Source organism: Leptodactylus fuscus, chromosome 1, assembly GCF_031893055.1.
Source record: "Leptodactylus fuscus isolate aLepFus1 chromosome 1, aLepFus1.hap2, whole genome shotgun sequence".
Taxonomy (NCBI): domain Eukaryota; kingdom Metazoa; phylum Chordata; class Amphibia; order Anura; family Leptodactylidae; genus Leptodactylus; species Leptodactylus fuscus.
In genome coordinates, this window is record NC_134265.1 from 84381094 (window position 1) to 84403311 (window position 22218).

At 41.9% G+C, this 22218-nt stretch overlaps 1 protein-coding gene across 1 annotated transcript in view; it reads left to right on the forward strand.

The window, feature by feature from the left end:
• Positions 1 to 22218, forward strand: part of ADAMTS19 (ADAM metallopeptidase with thrombospondin type 1 motif 19) — a 209874-nt gene that overhangs the window by 168263 nt on the left and 19393 nt on the right. Inside the window, exons 16-20 of the mRNA XM_075272292.1 lie at positions 1596 to 1676; positions 11666 to 11823; positions 14624 to 14777; positions 15886 to 16021; positions 21869 to 22073. Of these exons, the coding sequence (XP_075128393.1) occupies positions 1596 to 1676; positions 11666 to 11823; positions 14624 to 14777; positions 15886 to 16021; positions 21869 to 22073 (734 nt within the window). The remainder of the gene's footprint in view (positions 1 to 1595; positions 1677 to 11665; positions 11824 to 14623; positions 14778 to 15885; positions 16022 to 21868; positions 22074 to 22218) is intronic.

The window sequence follows — 22218 nt, forward strand, 5'->3', positions numbered from 1 at the left end:
TGGGGTCCATGTGCTTTTTGTGCCGAGTCCGCAAGAGTCATGCAGACAGGAAAGTAATTCATGAAGTATTTTTTTCTCTGCATGTTCTATGTGGATACCGCGTGGAAAACACACGGACCCCATTATAGTGTCCGTGTGCTTTCATAAGATAACCGCTTGTCAATACGTTTGGTATTCCGTTAGGGGGTCCACATGAGGATTGTCCAAACAGAATACCGACCGCAGATGCGAACCAGGCCTTAGCCAATAACAATCTGCAACTAAAAAACACAGCTTTTCCGTAATGTGTGGCTTCAACCAGAACAAGTTTTCTGTCCTCAAAGTAATTTTTCATACACCGGATTGGTCATCGGTATCTGACCGGTGGAGATCCGTCACCCAGACTTCACACCGATCAACTAGTAATTCTGTAGGTGTCCAGTGATATCTGGCACCAGTAAGTTAGCAGCACATCCTTCAAGTCCTGTTTTTCTAGGACATCTCACTGATGTGGGATTCTTTATGTTCCTCAAAACATTCTGAATAGTTTTTACTGTATTACCTGAAAGAGGCAATTAGAGAATACGGCTATCATAAAGATGGTGGCATGTGTCAAAGTCACAGCCAAATGATTGTCTGGACTCCCAGCATAACATTTCTTAGAGAATTGCCAGGGCAAAGTATATACAAGTGCTCTTCAGCAGTAAGTAGAGATGGGTGAACCGATTTGTAATGAGCTGAGTTTAACCCAAATATTTCAAATTTTTCAGTTTATAACAAACCGAATAAATTATCGATATGTCTCAGATGAACTAAAATGGTTGCCATCACATGTATAGCGCAGAAAAAATACAGAAGAGACACCTGTCTTGTGAGTCACTGTTGCATTCTGGCACCACCTGATATCAGCTGACAGTCTCTTAGCCAATTGTCAGTGGGATGTGGACAGTGCTGATGTCATACACAAGTGCTGATGTCATACACAGGTGCCGTGGGCTTGAACACAAGGCATTGCAGTGATGGCTGATGTAGGGATGGATATGTTATTCATTTCTCTGCATAACACCAAGCACTGAGTACTGCAAAGCTTACACATTGAAGTTGAGTTTAGTCAGATCTAACCAATTACATGCAGATTAGTGATAGTAATGCAAAGGACAGTTAACTCTTTAATTGCCGATCATCTAATTTTGTCCACCACATGTCCTGTGACCACAGGCAAGACATGTTCTGCTGCCTGGTCCATCATATCATTCCCTGCCGTACTAAACATTATGTCAAACTGGATGTTTCATTCCAAGTGGGCCTTCCTCAGCATATCTCTATTCTAAGTTGATAGGATGTGTGTGGGCCCCAGCCTGTCATTCTACTAGGGGTGCAATATTAAGGGGATGACTTCTACTACTTTATATTTTTGCTACTTTTTTCATTTTCAAAAACTGACTGTTCATTTTCTGCATAATATATTTCAATGTTTTTCACCTCCCCAGTGGTTTTAGTGCTAAGGGTGATCAGTGTATATATAAATAACTATATACAATATAAATATATGTACTGGAAAGAGTACATTAAGGTTGTATTATTTGTATGGCTAAATGTCCTCCTGTAATATGCAGGTTATGTGGAGGCATTGGTGATACCAGCAGGAGCAAGACGAATTAAAGTGGTGGAAGAAACTCCAGCACACAGTTATATAGGTAAGTGTTTAGTACCTATTCCTAATATCATATTTCATATGTTCAGATAATATGGTTCCTGTAAACTTTCCTAAAACTGTTAGGTCTCAGCGCTTTACAGATAGTCTCAAATCTGTCCGTTTAGGGCTCACAATCTAAATTTCATATCAGTATGGAAACCAGAGTACCTGGAGGAAACCCATGCAAACATGGGGAGAACATACAAACTCCTTGCAGATATTCTCCTTGGCTAGATTCAAACCTAGGACCCTAGTACTTTCAGGCAAAAGGCAAAGTGCATACGTCACACGTCATGTATGTCTTTATATCATACAGTCACAAGGGGCCCCATGTGCCACATCTTACGTCTATACAGCTTTCTGCATACCTATCTCCTGCTATAAAACAATTATGCAACCATGGTCTATTACTATAAGCAAATAACCATCTAGTCCAGATATTACTATTAGTAGTGAATGAGATTTTATAAAGTTCCTATTAGAAGTGCAATAAAAACCTCAGTTTTCTGAAGGCATGTTGTGGTTTGTATATGCCCTTTAGGCTGGAGACCCAATTTGTGAAAATGTAGTGTCTTGGCCCCAGCAGAAATACCACGGCCAAAAAACACTGCGTTATACAGAACCTGCAAAGTGGGATTCTGCTAATCCCATCCACACATTGCAGAAAAATAATCACAATGGAAATGCTGTAATTTTAAAAACTGTTGCATTTTTTAAAATTGCTCATGTCAGTTATACCTATGGAAACGCTGGTGATTTCTGAATAGGTCTAATAGAGACATAAAGTCTGCAAAGGAAAACTCACATTTTTTTTTCCCTCAACACATTTCTTTTCTAAATAAGCAGACTGACTGATTACCTATAGAGATGAGCGAGTACTATTCGAAACAGGAGTTTCGAATAGTACTCGCTCATCTCTAATTACCTAGTCTGAAGACACCTGTAATGCTAATTATAGGACACACCTTTGTGTGTCGTCACAGGGGGTACAACTGCGACCGGGCCTAAAAGGGTACAGGACCTACAGCCAGCCCAGTGGAGGTTACTAAAAATAAGAAATACTTATTCTAACCTGTCCTGAGCTTTTTATAGTACTCAGCATTAGAGATGAGCGAACACTAAAATGTTCGAGGTTCGAAATTCGATTCGAACAGCCGCTCACTGTTCGAGTGTTCGAATGGGTTTCGAACCCCATTATAGTCTATGGGGAACATAAACTCGTTAAGGGGGAAACCCAAATTCGTGTCTGGAGGGTCACCAAGTCCACTATGACACCCCAGGAAATGATACCAACACCCTGGAATGACACTGGGACAGCAGGGGAAGCATGTCTGGGGGCATAAAAGTCACTTTATTTCATGGAAATCCCTGTCAGTTTGCGATTTTCGCAAGCTAACTTTTCCCCATAGAAATGCATTGGCCAGTGCTGATTGGCCAGAGTACGGAACTCGACCAATCAGCGCTGGCTCTGCTGGAGGAGGCGGAGTCTAAGATAGCTCCACACCAGTCTCCATTCAGGTCCGACCTTAGACTCCGCCTCCTCCGGCAGAGCCAGCGCTGATTGGCCGAAGGCTGGCCAATGCATTCCTATGCGAATGCAGACTTAGCAGTGCTGAGTCAGTTTTGCTCAACTACACATCTGATGCACACTCGGCACTGCTACATCAGATGTAGCAATCTGATGTAGCAGAGCCGAGGGTGCACTAGAACCCCTGTGCAAACTCAGTTCACGCTAATAGAATGCATTGGCCAGCGCTGATTGGCCAATGCATTCTATTAGCCCGATGAAGTAGAGCTGAATGTGTGTGCTAAGCACACACATTCAGCACTGCTTCATCAAGCCAATACAATGCATTAGCCAGTGCTGATTGGCCAGAGTACGGAATTCGGCCAATCAGCGCTGGCTCTGCTGGAGGAGGCGGAGTCTAAGATCGCTCCACACCAGTCTCCATTCAGGTCCGACCTTAGACTCCGCCTCCTCCGGCAGAGCCAGCGCTGATTGGCCGAAGGCTGGCCAATGCATTCCTATGCGAATGCAGACTTAGCAGTGCTGAGTCAGTTTTGCTCAACTACACATCTGATGCACACTCGGCACTGCTACATCAGATGTAGCAATCTGATGTAGCAGAGCCGAGGGTGCACTAGAACCCCTGTGCAAACTCAGTTCACGCTAATAGAATGCATTGGCCAGCGCTGATTGGCCAATGCATTCTATTAGCCCGATGAAGTAGAGCTGAATGTGTGTGCTAAGCACACACATTCAGCACTGCTTCATCAAGCCAATACAATGCATTAGCCAGTGCTGATTGGCCAGAGTACGGAATTCGGCCAATCAGCGCTGGCTCTGCTGGAGGAGGCGGAGTCTAAGGTCGGACCTGAATGGAGACTGGTGTGGAGCGATCTTAGACTCCGCCTCCTCCAGCAGAGCCAGCGCTGATTGGTCGAGTTCCGTACTCTGGCCAATCAGCACTGGCTAATGCATTGTATTGGCTTGATGAAGCAGTGCTGAATGTGTGTGCTTAGCACACACATTCAGCTCTACTTCATCGGGCTAATAGAATGCATTGGCCAGCGCTGATTGGCCGAATTCCGTACTCTGGCCAATCAGTGCTGGCCAATGCATTCTATTAGCTTGATGAAGCAGAGTGTGCACAAGGGTTCAAGCGCACCCTCGGCTCTGATGTAGCAGAGCCGAGGCTGCACAAGGGTTCAAGCGCACCCTCGGCTCTGATGTAGGAGAGCCGAGGGTGCACTTGAACCCTTGTGCAGCCTCGGCTCTGCTACATCAGAGCCGAGGGTGCGCTTGAACCCTTGTGCACACTCTGCTTCATCAAGCTAATAGAATGCATTGGCCAGCGCTGATTGGCCAATGTATTCTATTAGCCTGATGAAGTAGAGCTGAATGTGTGTGCTAAGCACACACATTCAGCTCTACTTCATCGGGCTAATAGAATGCATTGGCCAGCGCTGATTGGCCAGAGTACGGAACTCGACCAATCAGCGCTGGCTCTGCTGGAGGAGGCGGAGTCTAAGATCGCTCCACACCAGTCTCCATTCAGGTCCGACCTTAGACTCTGCCTCCTCCAGCAGAGCCAGCGCTGATTGGCCGAATTCCGTACTCTGGCCAATCAGCACTGGCTAATGCATTGTATTGGCGTGATGAAGCAGTGCTGAATGTGTGTGCTTAGCACACACATTCAGCTCTACTTCATCGGGCTAATAGAATGCATTGGCCAATCAGCGCTGGCCAATGCATTCTATTAGCGTGAACTGAGTTTGCACAGGGGTTCTAGTGCACCCTCGGCTCTGCTACATCAGATTGCTACATCTGATGTAGCAGTGCCGAGTGTGCATCAGATGTGTAGTTGAGCAAAACTGACTCAGCACTGCTAAGTCTCTGCATTCGCATAGGAATGCATTGGCCAGCCTTCGGCCAATCAGCGCTGGCTCTGCCGGAGGAGGCGGAGTCTAAGGTCGGACCTGAATGGAGACTGGTGTGGAGCGATCTTAGACTCCGCCTCCTCCAGCAGAGCCAGCGCTGATTGGTCGAGTTCCGTACTCTGGCCAATCAGCGCTGGCCAATGCATTCTATTAGCCCGATGAAGTAGAGCTGAATGTGTGTGCTTAGCACACACATTCAGCTCTACTTCATCAGGCTAATAGAATACATTGGCCAATCAGCGCTGGCCAATGCATTCTATTAGCTTGATGAAGCAGAGTGTGCACAAGGGTTCAAGCGCACCCTCGGCTCTGATGTAGCAGAGCTGAGGGTGCACAAGGGTTCAAGTGCACCCTCGGCTCTCCTACATCAGAGCCGAGGGTGCGCTTGAACCCTTGTGCAGCCTCGGCTCTGCTACATCAGAGCCGAGGGTGCGCTTGAACCCTTGTGCACACTCTGCTTCATCAAGCTAATAGAATGCATTGGCCAGCACTGATTGGCCAGAGTACGGAATTCGGCCAATCAGCGCTGGCCAATGCATCCCTATGGGAAAAAGTTTATCTCACAAAAATCACAATTACACACCCGATAGAGCCCCAAAAAGTTATTTTTAATAACATTCCCCCCTAAATAAAGGTTATCCCTAGCTATCCCTGCCTGTACAGCTATCCCTGTCTCATAGTCACAAAGTTCACATTCTCATATGACCCGGATTTGAAATCCACTATTCGTCTAAAATGGAGGTCACCTGATTTCGGCAGCCAATGACTTTTTCCAATTTTTTTCAATGCCCCCAGTGTCGTAGTTCCTGTCCCACCTCCCCTGCGCTGTTATTGGTGCAAAAAAGGCGCCAGGGAAGGTGGGAGGGGAATCGAATTTTGGCGCACTTTACCACGTGGTGTTCGATTCGATTCGAACATGGCGAACACCCTGATATCCGATCGAACATGTGTTCGATAGAACACTGTTCGCTCATCTCTACTCAGCATCTTCTCCACGGCTCTTGACTAAAGTCATGCACCCCAGACGTCGCTGCTGGGTCCTATGATTGGGAGACCCCAGTGTATAATAATAGCACCAAGGCAGAAGACTGAACCTCACAAATATTTGCTGAATTTTGGCTGGTACATCTGAAGAAGCTCTAAGGGGGCTCTTGGGGGCATTTTATACTGTGTGTCTGAACCACTGTGAGGAACATAATATACTTTGTGGAAACCACCACAGTGAGGAGTACAGTGTATTGTGTGTGGGCCACTGTGAAGCATATTATACTGTGTGGGGGCCACCGTGGAGCTTAAAATAATTTGTGTGGTCTACTGTAACTAAAGATGCACCAAATTTATCATGTAGCATCAGCCACTTTGATATATCTGGCACATTTTCAGACTGACTGTCTATGTTTAGACTGTTTAACTATTGCTAAATATGGGTTATGGCTAAGGCCCCAAGCAGAGAATTGCTGGGAAAAAAAAAAAAAACAGTGGAAAAGAGCACGGTGGAAACGTATCATGTTTTTTTTTCTGCAGCATTTTTCACAGAAAATCCATAACATTTTCCTCTGCTGACTTTCTGTCCCTATTATACCTGTACATAAAATGCCAGCATTTCATAGGTATAATTGACATGCTGCAATTTACAAAATTAAAAACATTTTTTAAATCTCAGTATTTCCTATACAGATTTTTTTTTTTTTGCAATGTGTGGATGGGATTAGCTAGAATACCATTCACTTTGCAGATAATGTTATCGCAATGTGGGGCCCTCGGCCTAAAGTTGTTTTCCAATGTGATCATATAGGGTGTTGGCTACCTTTCTTACATTTTCATATAACGTAATAGCTTTACTTGCTTCCATCTGTGATGTAATGTAAATGAATGTCCCACTAGAATTTGTTGGCTCATTTCCTTACTACATGCAAAAGAATACAGAGAAAATTCATTGGAAGTCAATTAGGAAAACGTGTGAAAAGTATTATAGTATGATAAATTATGGTAAAACTACAATATAATAATAATAATAATAATAATAATAATAATAATAACAACAATCAAACAGAATAATTAGACAGAAATTGATGGTACCCCTTAGAAAAATAAAATTATGAATGAAACTGAAAATAATTTGACTATAGGAACATTTTAAACTGTGGTGTAACTAAAGTCTTGTGGGCCCCGGAGCAAACTTTAGTCTGGGAACACCTACCCCCTCCCTACAATGTATTCTAGTGACGGTTACGGGTATTGCAGCAGTATTTCAGATACTGCAAGGGATACAACAATAGTTCCAACAGCTACAGTCATCAAGAATAAAGTGAGTGAGCAGCGGAGCATCCGGCATGTAAACAATACTGGGAGCTATGTGTTGTGGGAAACAGCTCATCTGCAGGGTCCTAACGATCTAAGAGATGTAAGAGATTGGTGGGGGTCCAACCCACTGGGCCCCTGCTGATCAACTGTTTGAAGGTATTGTGCTGTTCAAGATATGTGTACTGAAATTAAATATAAAAAAATAAAGAATTCGGGAATTTAGGTACACTTTAAAATGTAACTTTTGTTTTATTTTAAAAGTTAAAATCTTTTTATTGAAAATCTTCTTAAAAAAACGTTCATCATGAACTAGTGTGTGCAACTTACATAAGATATATATAGTCACCCTATTTGCAGGTAAGCATACCTCTCACACCCCAGACTAGTAGTCTTATTGTCCCAGCATTCTTATTTCCAAAAACCTGCCAGCTAAATAAATTCAGAAGTACCGCCTATTGCCAAGGTTAGGTTCAAAAGCAACTTGAAAAAATAATTGGGGATTTATAAGAGTATTTTGTTTCCCATATAGCTTCCCCCCTCCCAAAACCAAATCCCACTAATATGACACCAATTCCCATTTAACCATGTATATGGTCAGCTGACTGCAGGGGTGAACCTAGCCTTTTTGCCGCCTGAGGCGGATGACGGAAAGCCATCCCCCCCCCGGCAAAAAGACTAGGTTCACCTCTGACTCTACACAGCATATAGTCCACAATTTTTGGACTCCACGCTGTGTAGTGATTAACCCCCTCCCCCCACCAGTGTCCGCTTACCTGCAGCTCCCTGTTCTTCTTGGTCCGGTCCGGTCTTCAGAGCGCCCCCCCCCCCCCCCGGCGTAGGACACAGGCACACGTCGGGTGCGGGCCTGATTACGTGGCCACGTCACCTGGCGTGTGGGAAGGAGGGGAAGGAAGGGGCAAGGTGGAGGGGGTGGGGCGGGCAGTGTTAGCAGGCAGAGAACAGGCAGGGAGAGGACCTGCTCTCTGCAAAGCGTGAGGGGCGGCCGCTGGAGCAGCGCTGCGTCCACAGGGCCGCCCCAATCCACCAAGACGGTGACGCTAAGCCAGTCCAGGACAGCTCCCCCCCCCCCCCCCCCCCCCGAAGCCCCGGCATAGCGGCACTGGCTGACTGGGATAAATTTGATTGGCTCAATATTAGGACAGGAATTCAAACAGCAAACTTTATACATTCCATTTTGTAGCTCAGCATGAGTCACAGACTAAAGCTTGGGCAAGCTAGACTAAAATTGTTTTACTAGCTAGTTTCACCAGGCCTGTGATTGCGCTAACCACAAAATAAGTTCACCAATGCCTCTGATGAACTGTACTCCAGCAGAAATGCGTCAGGAAATATGATTATGATGAACATTGTGTCGTGTGTTCTGTGCATATGTGTCTAGAAATAGTACTTCACCTCAGCTAGTAAAACAATTTGATCAAAATGTCACAGTCCTCAAAATTATGTTAAAAATATGGTCCCATGTAGCAGGCCTCAGTGAAAAAAGGATGTGGGGAAATCCGTGGCAGAAAATTGGTTTTGTAAATCAGTGTTTCTGCATTGAGTAATTTTCTATAATTTGTGGATGGGATTCACAAGAATCCCATCCACTTTGAAGTGGCTGTTTATGCCATGTGGGTTCTCGGCCTTAGGCTAAGTCCCCACACAGCGAATTGTTGCAAAAATACACTACGGGAAACATTTCGGCAGAAACGCATCGCACGTTGTTTTTGACAGAAAGTCCACAGATCTTTTACTATATCTACATTTTTGTAGGTATAATTGACATGCTGTGATTTCCAAAATCTCAAGCGTTTTTGAAATGGTAGAATTTCCACTGCAAATTTTTTCTGCAATGTGTTGATGGGATTAGCCAGAATCCCATCCACTTTGCAGGTGATGTAAAACACAGTGTTTTTTGCTGCAACAGTGAGAAAAACAGACCATTTGTTAAAACTGTGTACATTTGGTATTGCTGTGATCTTACTGACCCACAGAATATGGGTAACATATCATTTACACTGCACAGTGAAAACAAAACATTTAAAAATGAAACAGCTGTATTTGTATTCTAATTCCACCCCATTCATACTTCTTTCAGCTTCCCAGAATAATACAATTATGAAGTGCAATTTATCCCAAAAACTAAGAAAAAAATAATATTTTGTAAGATAGGGCTTAACCACTTCTGAACCACCCATTGGATTTTTACATCCGAAGAGTGGTTGTCTAGATCTGCAAGGACGCAGTTTTCATTAGCTGCATGAAATCGTGCAGCTGCTGAAACGGGGAGCCGGTTGTAACTACAGCCGGAGCTCCCAGAGAGAAGGCAGGGAAGGTTTATTCCTGTCCCTGCCTTCGCAATCGCTGTGTGCACAGTGCTCAATGACCGCAATATACACAGCTATGGACTGTAATATGATCCTCCAAGATCAGAGTTGCTGGGTCCTACAGGACCATGATCAGCTTTATAGTTATGGGCAGGAGGCTGTATTCCTCCTGCAACTGGGGCTAAATGTATCAGCCCCAGTTACAGGGAAAATAAGCCTCCCCCACAAAAAAAAAAAAAAAAAATCAGATGTCTCCAAACATCTATTATGACCATATGGGAACACAATGTAAAAAAAACAAATAAAAAAAAAACAAATAAAATAATACGTCAATAACATGCCCTTGTTACAAGTTCTAGCCCCACCCTCGATGACACCATACAAAATAAAATTCCCATAACGGAAAGGAAAAACTGTTTTATAGCAGTACTTTGTGCTATTAAATGAAAAAAATTAAAAGTGAAGAACAAACCCAATTTTGTGCTCCTTTGTTTATATTTTCCCAGACACATGCAAAAATAAAAATAACATAAAAATAAAGCCCTATGAGTCACAAAAAAAAAAAAAAAAATGGAGAAATTTGTTGAATTACTGAAATGATAAAAATGTTACAGGCCTGAGAACAGAACATACAAAAAAACGAAAATGTGTCTGGTCCTGAACCACAAGTTGGTCCAGTATGGAAGTGGATAGATATGCTACATTTTTAGAGAAAATACAGTATGCTCATGGTCTTTGGCCATGAAGAGTGCAGATCATAACAGGGTTTGTCTGACACTCTGGTGATATAATGCTCCGAGTTTTAAGGCACAGATGTTTATTAAATAACCCTTTTGGAAAAAAAATGAGCCCATTAAGATTTTTTCCCACTGTACTTGCAAAGAGAAGAGTCTTGAATTCATCACAGGAAATGGCAATTGTTTCAAATATCATATAGCAAAGCTTTGGACAAAGCAGCGCATTGTTTATTCACATCATACTACTCCTGAGATTTGTGGCTTTTAGTGAAAATTGCTGTAAGGACTTTTAATACACTTTATGGTAGTTCTGAAACTAATAATGAAAATAGTATTCATTGTATATAACTGACAAAATGAGATCATAATGGTCATAAATGGTAAAGTCATAGATAAGGAACAAGAACAGCAGGAGTTTGTTTAGAATAGAATATCCATGAATTAAGAGTCAGTGTGTCAATGTAATGACATCAATTATGCAGCTGCATTGCAATGAAAAAATGTAGTACAGTAGACTTATGTTCTGTACGAAGGATCTCTACCAGTGTTACTGGCATTAAGTCGTTGGAAGCAAAGCTCTCAATAGTCTGCTTCCAGGACCAGTATAAACTCTAAAAATCAGGGTCTCCATTGGGGGTACCATCACCATTGTACAAAGCTAATCTTACCTTTATAAAATGGTAGAACCCCAACAGACCTTATTAGTCAATAGGGAATATTACACTTCACTGATATCTGTTTATAGAGAACCAGTCAGGTCTGTTTGAGAAACTTAATTAATCACCCATAGGTCCTTTAAGAACTGGTATTTCAGTGTCCTAAATGGGGTATATCTAGCCCTGTTGACACACATGATCAAAATAAAACCCCAACTTTATATTTACTCATCTTCTGTACTAGTATGCCTCTGCAGTCATTGCTGAAGCTGGAGCAGTATACCTTGGCTTCAATTCACATGTGCGAACCATGGGCTCATGCAGCGGGACGCCAGGGTATATTTTCTTGTTTTCAGCAAGCAACTACACAGGCAGTGAGAACGCTAGAGATGAGTATATAAAGGTCCCCTAATAAATAGAAGTAATGATACTAGGGTGAAAAAGTCTAACCATCATTTTTTAACTTTTATGTAATATAAAATATATACATTTCAAATAATAATATAATATAATAAATTTAAACAGCTTTAAGGGACACAGGAAAACAGTCAATTAATGACGACTGGAAGATTGAAGAGCCTGGAACCTTCTATATGGCTGGAACTACTGTTAACTATATTAGAAGAGGACACTGGGAGAAGATATCTGCAAAAGGTCCAACAACAACACCTCTTCATTTACTGGTAAGATAAGCAAAATATAGCACTGAACTGTCGTCAGGTAATCACTATTGAGCCGATATACTTTATTTTATATGCTACATTATTTATAGCACCTTTTTATATTTTGTTTTATTACTTGCAAAGGCACGATGTTCCTTGGTCTACATGGGGCCACATGGTCATACAATGGGTGCCATGTAGCCCCAGCCTTAACTAACACCAGAGTACCGCAGTGTGTTATTGAAGCGATCAAACATTACTGCATCAAATTACTTTTTTAGTAATATTAAGGAAAATAGAATAAAGTTTGTAGAGAAATTTTTATAATGATGATATCAATGAAAACTTCAAGTTTACTGTGAAAAATAAATTCTTATAAAGCTATGCTGATGAATGGTAAAAATATTAAAGGTCTAGAAATGGAGCAACAAAAAAAAAAACAATTTTTTTTTTGTTAGTGTTTCTATATCTCAAAACTAGTAAAACATGCACTTAAATAAAAAGTTGAAAAAACGAATTATACATCCACAAAAAAATAATACAAATGATTTAATACACTATATGTACACAAAAATAAGACTTTCGGATTGCAGAAAGGAAAAATATCTACTGTCTCTAAGATCTAAACTAGGTTAGGCGGGCTTCAATGGGTTCCTTTAGCAGAAAAAGGAACCCATTGAAGTCAAAGGGAGGCTCAGGCAGAGAGCAGGTCTTCTCCGTGCCTGCTCTCTGCCTGTTAAGACGCTCGCTCCGCTAGGCCCCGCCCCCTCGGCTCTGCTTCAGGCGGCAGAAACAAATGGTTCACCCCTGTGAATGAACCCTTATTCATATAGAAACCCTTCTAATTTTTTACAAGTAGACATCTACCTACACCCTGTCTACTTAGTAGTAGCAGTTCTAAGGACAGGCCTTCAATACTGTAAGGCTATGGCACAACATTGCGAAAAAGCTGCTTTTTTGGGGTTGCAAAATCTGGGTTTTTTATTGTATTTTATTAGTTTTTCAAAATATACAAACAAAAAAATAACAAAGAAACACATGAAAATGCAAAAGTAATAACAAGGAATATACCATGCAGAGCACAACAAGAAGAGTCAAATAATCAGCCATAGCACAAAAATAATCAGAGGGGACACAAGACATGGACCAAGAGGGGAGAGAGACAGACAATACATAGGATGGGGGAAGTATACTGTACCTCTAGGGAGGCACAAATAGTGGTCGATCCAGAATGTATCTCTGGATTCTTAAGCCACCTGGAACTTTTCCTCCGCATTATTCAGGAGAGCCATGAAGTAGTCCAGGGACCGTGACTCTCTATTTCTAGAATCAAGCTCCTGAAGAGCTGGGATGGCTGTCTGCCTCCAGTGCCTTAACATTAAGCATCTAGTTGAGGTGAGCATTTAGATGAAGAACTGCAGGGTGTGCCTATGCAGATGCTCAGAGGGCAAGTTTAGTAGGAACGTCTTGGGAAGTAAGCCCACCACTCTCTGAACCAAGGTCTGAACCTGATGTCAATAAGGCTGGTGGAGGGAGCAAGACAAGTGATAAATGTTTGCCGCATGGGCACCTCCAGCACGTAGTACAGTCACGTTAAACAAATGAAGGAGAACTAGTGTGTGGTACTGGTGCATCTGCTGAGTTTTTTTTTTTTTTTATATGTAGATTGTGAGCCCCATATAGGGATCACAATGTACTTTTTTTCCCCCCTAACAGTATGTCTTTGTAGAATGGGAGGAAATCCACGCAAACACTGGGAGAACATACAAACTCCTTTGCTGATGTTGTTCCTGGCAGGATTTAAACCCAGGACTCCAGCACTGCAAGGCTACAGTGCTAACCACTGAGCCACCATGTTGCCCCCTACTGCTGCGTTTTTTTGTCCCACAGCCAGAGGAGGGTTGGTAAAGGGCGGCTGCAAACTGAATGCAAAATATAAAGAAAGCTCTTATATTTTTCCTTTTTACTCCATCCGCTCCTGGTGTTGCAACAACAAAAAAACGCACCAAAATTTGCAACAAAAAAGCAGCCTAAGGGGTTAAAGAAATAGTTGTTGCAACAGTCAACGCTGTGTATGAGGCATCCTTGCAGTTTTACATGATAGCTTATTTTTCAACTTTTTGTTTTAACATTGTAATGGAACGCACTTCAATTTTCAGCTTTGAGAGACTTTCTAGATAAAATACTCCACATGTTTTGGCTGCAATCCACTCCAGCCTAAATAAGAAATAACACCTGCAATGAATTTAGCTCACATGCTCATCATACATATCATGTAGACAATATTATTTTCTAGACAGTGAAGCTTAAAATGAATTGCGTCCAGGAAAGCAGACTGAAGTGAAAAATGAAAAGCATTTCATACACATCGCCTGCTGCAAAGCGGGACTTTTCCAAGTTTCATTTACTGCAGACCTCAAAATATGTAGCACATATGGAAAAATACCGTTGACAGTAATAGTGACAGCCTTTTTAAGGGTCTGTGTTTGAGGATGGTTGTTTGCAAATTCCACTCTTTAATGTCCACCTGTTAACTTGCAAATATGTACAAAAGTAACAACTGCTTTCCTAGAAATGACAGGGATTTTATGAGCCAAATTACACTCCGAGTTAATAAAAATATCCACTTCCCAATAAAATACACTCAGATACACACAGTAGTCTCAAAGTCTTTCCTGAAAGAAAAAAAATGACATCTGCAACTGCCAGCATATTTTCCACACTTCAGGACACTGTACTGTACAGCACATGCCAATGTTCCATTTCCTTTACTGATCTAAATTTTCATTTTTGTATTGAGTTGATTCTGTATATTTTGCAGGTGCTACTATTTCATGACCAGAATTATGGTCTCCATTATGAATATACAATACCACTGGATCCTGTTCCGGAGAACCGGAGTACAAAAGTCAATGAGCCTTTGTATATGTGGACACATTCCGGCTGGGAAGATTGCAACGTTGTGTGTGGTGGAGGTAAATAATATCGCCACTAAGCATGTAATGCATATAGTCGCATAAATAGGCAATTTATACCAAAACTCAGAGTTGGGCTTATCCCATCTACACATTTCAGAAAAATATCCGTAGCGGACATGCTGCGATTTCCAAAACCATTGCATTTTTGTAACTCACAGCATGTCAATTACACCTACGGAAATGCAGGTGTTTTCCCTGTGGGTATAATTGAAGTAGAAAGTCCTCAGATTAAAAATCTGCAGATTTTGTTTGAGGAGTGCTGCAGGAAAAAACACAGTGCGTTTCCACCATGGTTTTTCCTGCAGCACTTTTTGCCTGTGGCCTGCTACGTGGAGCCTTACCCTTGGTTCACATCTACATTTGGTAATCTGTTTGGGGAGTCTGCATAGGGACCCCCCGAACGGAGTACCAAACGCATTGACAAGTGGTGTGCAGTGAAAGCACACGGATCCCTATAGACTATAATGAGGTCCGTGTGCTTGCCGCGAGATCTCCACATGAGTCATGCTGACAGGAAAGTAGTAGGAAAGATAGGAGCATCCTAAGACATATGTCTCATAATAAATTGGTAATTGCTTACTTATATATAGCACCGTCATATTCCGCAGCGCTTTACAGAGAGATCTTGTCAACACTGTCCCAAGCAGCGCTCACAATCTAAATTCCCCATCAGTATGTCTTTCAGTTTGGGCGAAAACCTACACAAACTCCTTGTAGATGTCGTCCTTGGTTGGTTTTGAACCTAGGACTCCAAGACTCCACTGAGCAGTGGATCTACTTGTGGATCAGAAACTCACATTTCCTTTTAGCTATTTTAGATTTCAGCCATAATTTATGGCAAAAATGATGATGAATTCACCAAGCTGTGGAATTTCATTCCCAATTTGCTGTGTGGAGGCCACAAAACATCAAAATATTCTAGCATAAAATAATTTATAAATTCCTCCCACTTTTCTCAAATCATCTTTGTAAGAAAAACAAATATTATTATACACTTAAGAATGAATATGATGTTTATGAAATGAATATGAAATTATGACAATCAAGATTCATTGTAAGTAAGTTAATATTGGTCAGACATTTTTACCTATAATTTATATACTAGGTGAAAGAAGGACAACAGTGTCCTGCACGAAAATCATGAATAAAAATATCACTATTGTGGACAACGCAAGCTGTAAAGACCTGGTGAAGCCCGAACCTCAAATAAGAAAATGCAATGAACAACCTTGTCAAACAAGGTAAATCTATTTATATTGTATAATAAAGTAAAATATCATTTTCTCTCTTTTATCACACCACCATATTAAATGCTATGTACACCTTCCAGCATCTCCTGAAATGGGTCATTATTATACATTTGTTTTTGCATTATCCATTAACCTGTTCAAACCACATAAGGGAGGCAAGGTTTTGTTTTTTTTGTGGCCCACCCTATATATATATATATATATATATATATATATATATATATATATATATATATGGGCCATTGTTTCATGTCCTTCCGACACTCCAGCTTGCTCCTCCTCCCCTTCCCACATTTTCATGGACATTCATTCATGAACAAAACCGAACTAATTCAAATGCCTGATGCAACAGCAGGGAAGACTGTCGGGTTCATGCTAGAAGCGAAGCGCACACGATCATCAGAAATGCTGATGAACTAAGTGTAAGCCTGAGAAAACGGCAGAGAGAGACCGTCGTATCGCATGTACGTAGCAGCGGCTTCATGCTAGAAGCGAAGTGTGCGATCATTGGAGATGATGATGATGTTGCCAGTAGTGCCTTGCTGAGGAGCTGAAGAAGAGAAGCGAGAACAAAGGTCACCTATTAGTTCATGCTAGAAGTGAAGCGCACATACACGATCATTGGAGATACTGCTGCTAGTGCTAGTGCCTTGCCAAGGAGCCAAAGAAGCGAAGCGAGAACGGAGGTCACCTATTATTTCATACTTTGCCGCTTTCTCATTCGGCATTGTATAGAATGCCTAGGCAATGTGTGAAATGACAAATTGTTTTGTAAATTGCCGGATACTTTTAGGTATTCTATACAATGCCTAGGCATTCTATAGGATGCCGGATTTCATAGATTGCTGGTAACATATATAATAGCATCACAAGTACCAGGAAATTCGAGTGCTACCCTCAGGATATAAAGCAATATCCGCTTGACATAGAAAATATAAAAACTAGGCAGCACTCCAAAGGTCCAGTTGAAAAACAGAGGTGTTGTTGTCACGTTGATAAAGGTCTATAGCTGAGCTGAAACATTGCGGCTTGGAAGGAAAAGGGATAATACAAAAGCAAAGGCCTGTAGTTAAAGCAACATCAATGGTAAATGGCTGAAAGTCAAAGCAAAAGTGGCTGAACTGGAAATTACATTGAACATCTGTAGTATATAGCTAAAACTTGAATAGACAGTCTTTTCATGTTAATACATTTGTGTTATATTCTCTTGGTTATGAATAATGAGGTAATAATTTTACATAATTCTCTTTGAATCTCTCTCTCTCCCCCTATATATATATATATATATATATATATATATATGTAACTTTCTATAAATCTAAAGATAATTATACAAATATAAGAGATATTGTAGATTTCCAACTAAACAGCTATATCACAGCTTGAGATTATTATGTGCAAACTGAACAGGGATTTGGGAATATTGTCCAGAATTTGCTGCAACCTCAATGTGTTCTGCAGCTGCTACAATCAAGTAGGGATAAATAGCCACAGGGATAAGAACGTAAGAGTGTTTGGTGTGGGAAGCAGGTGTCTGTATGGCCTCCATTGTATAGAGAGCAGGCACCTCCCTCCAGATGTGGAGCTGCACAATACTGTTCTAGATAGACATGACGGATGTTTTCAGGATATAACTTCGTTCAGTTTGGCAGAAGTAAACTTTAGGTTAGTATGTCAAACAAGACTACATTTTCAGGCCATGAGTGTTAAAGGTTTTTTAACCCCTTTCCGCCGCAGGCATTTTTCGATTTTCATTTTTGACTCCCTCCCTTCCAAACCACATCACTTTATTTTTCCACTCTCAGAGACATATGAGGTCTTAATGTTTGCGGGACAAATTTTTCTTCATGATTCCGCCATTAATTATTCTGTACAATGTACAATGGAAAAAAATTCAGAAAAGGGTGGATTTGAAGAAAGTGTGTTTGTGCGGTTTTCTTAACCCCTTAGCGACCCTTGACGTAACTGTACGTCATGGGTCGCATGGGGATGTATGGAGCGAGCTCACACGCTGAGCTCGCTCCATACACGGCAGATGCCGGCTGTATAATACAGCCAGGACCTGCCACTAACAGCAGCGGTCGGTGCCCGAGCCGATCGCTGCTGTTAACCCTTTACACACTGCGGTCAAACGTGACCGCAGTGTGTAAACGGCGCCGGCGGCATGGGCGCCGCCATGTTTCCCCGATCGCCGCCCTCCTGAACGTCACAAGAGGGCGGTGATCGGTTGCTATGACAGCCGGAAGCCTATTGAAGGCTTCCAGGCTTGTCTCTGCACTAGATCTATTAGACGATGCCAGAGGCATCGTCTAATAGAAGTGCTGCGATTTTCCTATTCACTGCAATACTGTAGTATTGCAGTGAATAGTATGAGCGATCAGACTCCCTAGGTTTCAAGGTACCTAAGGGGTCTGATCATAAATGTAACAGAAGAAAAAAAAAGTTTTTAAAAGTATTAAAAAAATAAAAAAAATATAAAAGTTCAAATCACCCCCCTTTCCCTAGATCAGCTATAAAAGTAATTAAAGAACATTAAACATAAACATATTAGGTATCCCTGCGCTCCAAAATGCCTGAACTATTAGAATATTAAAACATTTATCCCGTACTGCGAACGGCGTAGCGGCAAAAAAAAATAAAAACAGCCAAAAAGCGTTTTTTTCAACACTTTGCCTCCTATAAAAAATTGAATAAAAAGTGATCAAACCATCGGATCTTTCCCCAAATGGTATCAATAGAAACGTCATCTTGTCCCGCATAAAAAGACACCACAACCAGCTCCATACATGGAAATATGAAAAAGTTACAGGTGTTAGAACATGATGACACAAATTTTTTTTTCTATTTTGCAAAGTTTATCATTTTTTTAAAAGTATCAAAAAATTTCAAATACTATATAAATTTGGTATCACCGCGTTTGTACTGACACGTAGAACACAGGTAACATGTCATTTGTACCAAACAGTGAATGCTGTAAAAATTAAACCCATAAGAAAATGGCGCAAATGCATTTTTTCTCCAATTGCGCCTCATTCTGAATTTTTTTCCAGCTTCCCAGTACATTGCACAGCATATTGAATGGTGCCATTACAAAGTACAATTTGTCCCGCAAACAATAAGCTATCATGTGACTCTGTGAACTGAAAAATGAAAAAGTTATGGCTCTTGAAATGTGAGGAGGGAAAAACGAAAATGCGAAACCAAAAAATGGCCTGGTCCTTAAGGGGTTAAGGGATTAGTTTTTATGGCATACAATGTGCAGCCAAAATGACCTGTCACCTGTATTCTATGTTTTGATACGATTCCAAAGATACCTAATATATATGGTTTTATTTACATTTTAACCCCTTAACAAAAATCCAAATCTGTGCCAAATTTTTTTTCCCCAAAATTCGCCATATTCTGACACTCGTAACTTTTTATACTTCCATATACGGGAATGTATAGGGCAGGGGTCTCAAACTCAACTCAGCATGTGGGCCACAGAGCAAGATCCCAGCCAGTTGGCGGGCCGCACCGCGGCAAATTTAGCTCCACCCACTTTTATGTTGACTCCGCCCATTCATTTTTCATGTGCCCGCACACAGTATAATCCTCCTACAGTCACCCGTAAACTATATGTCCCCCCTCCATCTTTCCCCCAGTTACATATACATCCTTCATCTGCCCCCAGATTCATGTCCCGCCATCTCTGCCCCCAGATTCATGTCCCCCCATCTCTGCCCCAGATTCATGTCCCCCCATCTCTGCCCCCAGATTCATGTCCCTCCATCTCTGCCCCCAGATTCATGTCCCCCCATCTCTGCCCCCAGATTCATGTCCCTCCATTTCTGCCCCAGTGTCATGCCGTTCTCCCCCCTCCCTTCGTCTGCCCCCAGTGTTATGAGCCCCTTCATTCCACCTCAATGTTTAAAGAGGACCTTTCACCATTTTGCCCACAGGCAGTTCTATATACTGCCGGAAAGCTGACAGTGCGCTGAGTTTAGTGCACTGTCGGCTTTCCCGATGTGGGCCCAGTGTGAAGAGCTTACAGTCCGGTACCGTAGCTCTTCTATAGTCAGAAGGGAGTTTCTGACACTCAGTCAGAGACGTCCTTCTTCACAGCACAGCCAATCGCGCTGTGCTGTGAGAGCCGGGAGGAATGCCCCCTCCCTCTGCTCGCAGTACTCGTCCATAGACGAGTATTATCAGGGAGGGAGGGGGCGTTCCTCCCGGCTCTCACAGCACAGCCAAGACGTCTCTGACTGAGTGTCAGAATCACCCTTCTGACCATAGAAGAGCTACGGTACCGGGACCGTAAGCTCTTCACACCGGGCCCACATCGGGAAAGCCGACAGCTTTCCGGCAGTATATAGAACTGCCTGTGGGCAAAATGGTGAAAGGTCCTCTTTAACACACAAAAAAAACCACTTATACTCACCATCCAACGCTCCCCCGCCGCGCTCTGCAGTTTCACTAATAGACCTGTAGGCGCGATGTGATGATGTGACGTCATCACATCGCGCCTATATGTCCAATAGCCGGAACGTAGCGGCTAGTGGATATAATCATCTCGCAATGTATTGAACTCGGATCCGGCGTCCCCAGGCTTGTGCGGGCCGCACAAAATTGTTCGAAGGGCCGCGAGTTTGAGACCCCTGGTATAGGGCATCTTTTTTTGTAGCGCCAGGTGTACTTTTTAGTTCTACAGTTTTGGAGAATTGCTATTGCTTTAATCATTTTTTATTAAAATTCTTATCAGGCAAAATAGTCAAAAAACGGCGGTTTGGCACTTTTGACTTTTTTCCCACTACGATGTCTACCGTATAGGAAAAATATTTTTATAGATTTGTAGAGCGGGCGTTTTCGGACACAGGGATACCTAATGTGTAGGTGTCTCACAGCATTTAAGTACTTCTATATGTGTTCTAGGGAAAGGGGGGGTTGAATTTTGAATACTTTTATATATATATATATATATATATATATATATATATATATATATATATATATTATATAATTTATTTTTTTTGGCATTTATTAGACCCCCTAGGGGTCTTGAACCCCAGGGGGTCTGATTACTAATGCAATGTATTGCAAAAATCATCAATCAACGTCTTTATAAGGCTCCCGGCTGTCATGCCAACGTGACTTCAGCCCTGCAGCTTGTTCCAGGGGCCGGTGATCAACAGCAAAATGGCGGAGCCCACAGGCCGCCGGGGGAATGGCACCTTGGTCAGCTTTGACCAAGGCACCAGAAGGGTTAATGCCTGCAATCGATGCAGGCACTGATTGTGGGCAAATGTAAAGCACCATGGAATTAATGGTGCTATATAAATAAATAATAATAATAATAATAATAATTAGTGCATGGTGTCTGAAGTATGAGAAGATTTATGACACTTAGCCTTACAATGTCAAAAAGGAGAAAACTATTGATTTTCATGCTAAAAAGAGCAACTGGTCAAATATAGACAAGGGTGGATTTTGTGGGGTGGGCCGTAACCCAAACGGGGACCAGATTGCTGTGGGGAGGGGAGAGGAGGGCCCAAGCTGAACTTATGCACCAGGGCCCTTAAGTCTTAAGTTACAACACTGTTAAACAATTAACATCACAGACAGATGATCCCTTGTGAGTAAGAAATACAAAACCAATGTGTATTTGTTACACAATAGGGGTCCTCTGTCTGTGATGTTAATAATTTTGGGACTTCCTTACTGTTCACCTTCTGTGAAACACTATTAAGCCATATCCACTAAACCTAAAAAATTGCAAACACGGATATAGTATACTCTCTATTTCTGTACTGGTCTGCTATTCTAATGCAATTCTTTATTTCTGAAATTTATTTTTTTTAGATGGATGATGACAGACTGGAGTCCATGTTCCAGGACTTGTGGTAAAGGAACTCAGACCCGGCAGACTGCATGTACACAACAACTCAGAAATGGAACACTGATCACAGTTCGTGAAAAAGATTGTCCCGGATACAAGCCATCTTCAAGCCAGCGCTGTGAGGGCCAGGACTGTATGACAGTGTGGGAGGCCGGAGTATGGTCTGAGGTGTAGTAATACACATGAAGAAGATCAATGGGGTGGATCAGAATCATTACTACTATTTTCAGTTGTATTTCTAACATAGTGTGGTTTAGATTAACTATAAGCAATTTCACGTCCTTCAACCTTAATGTCTAAAATAGTTATGTGT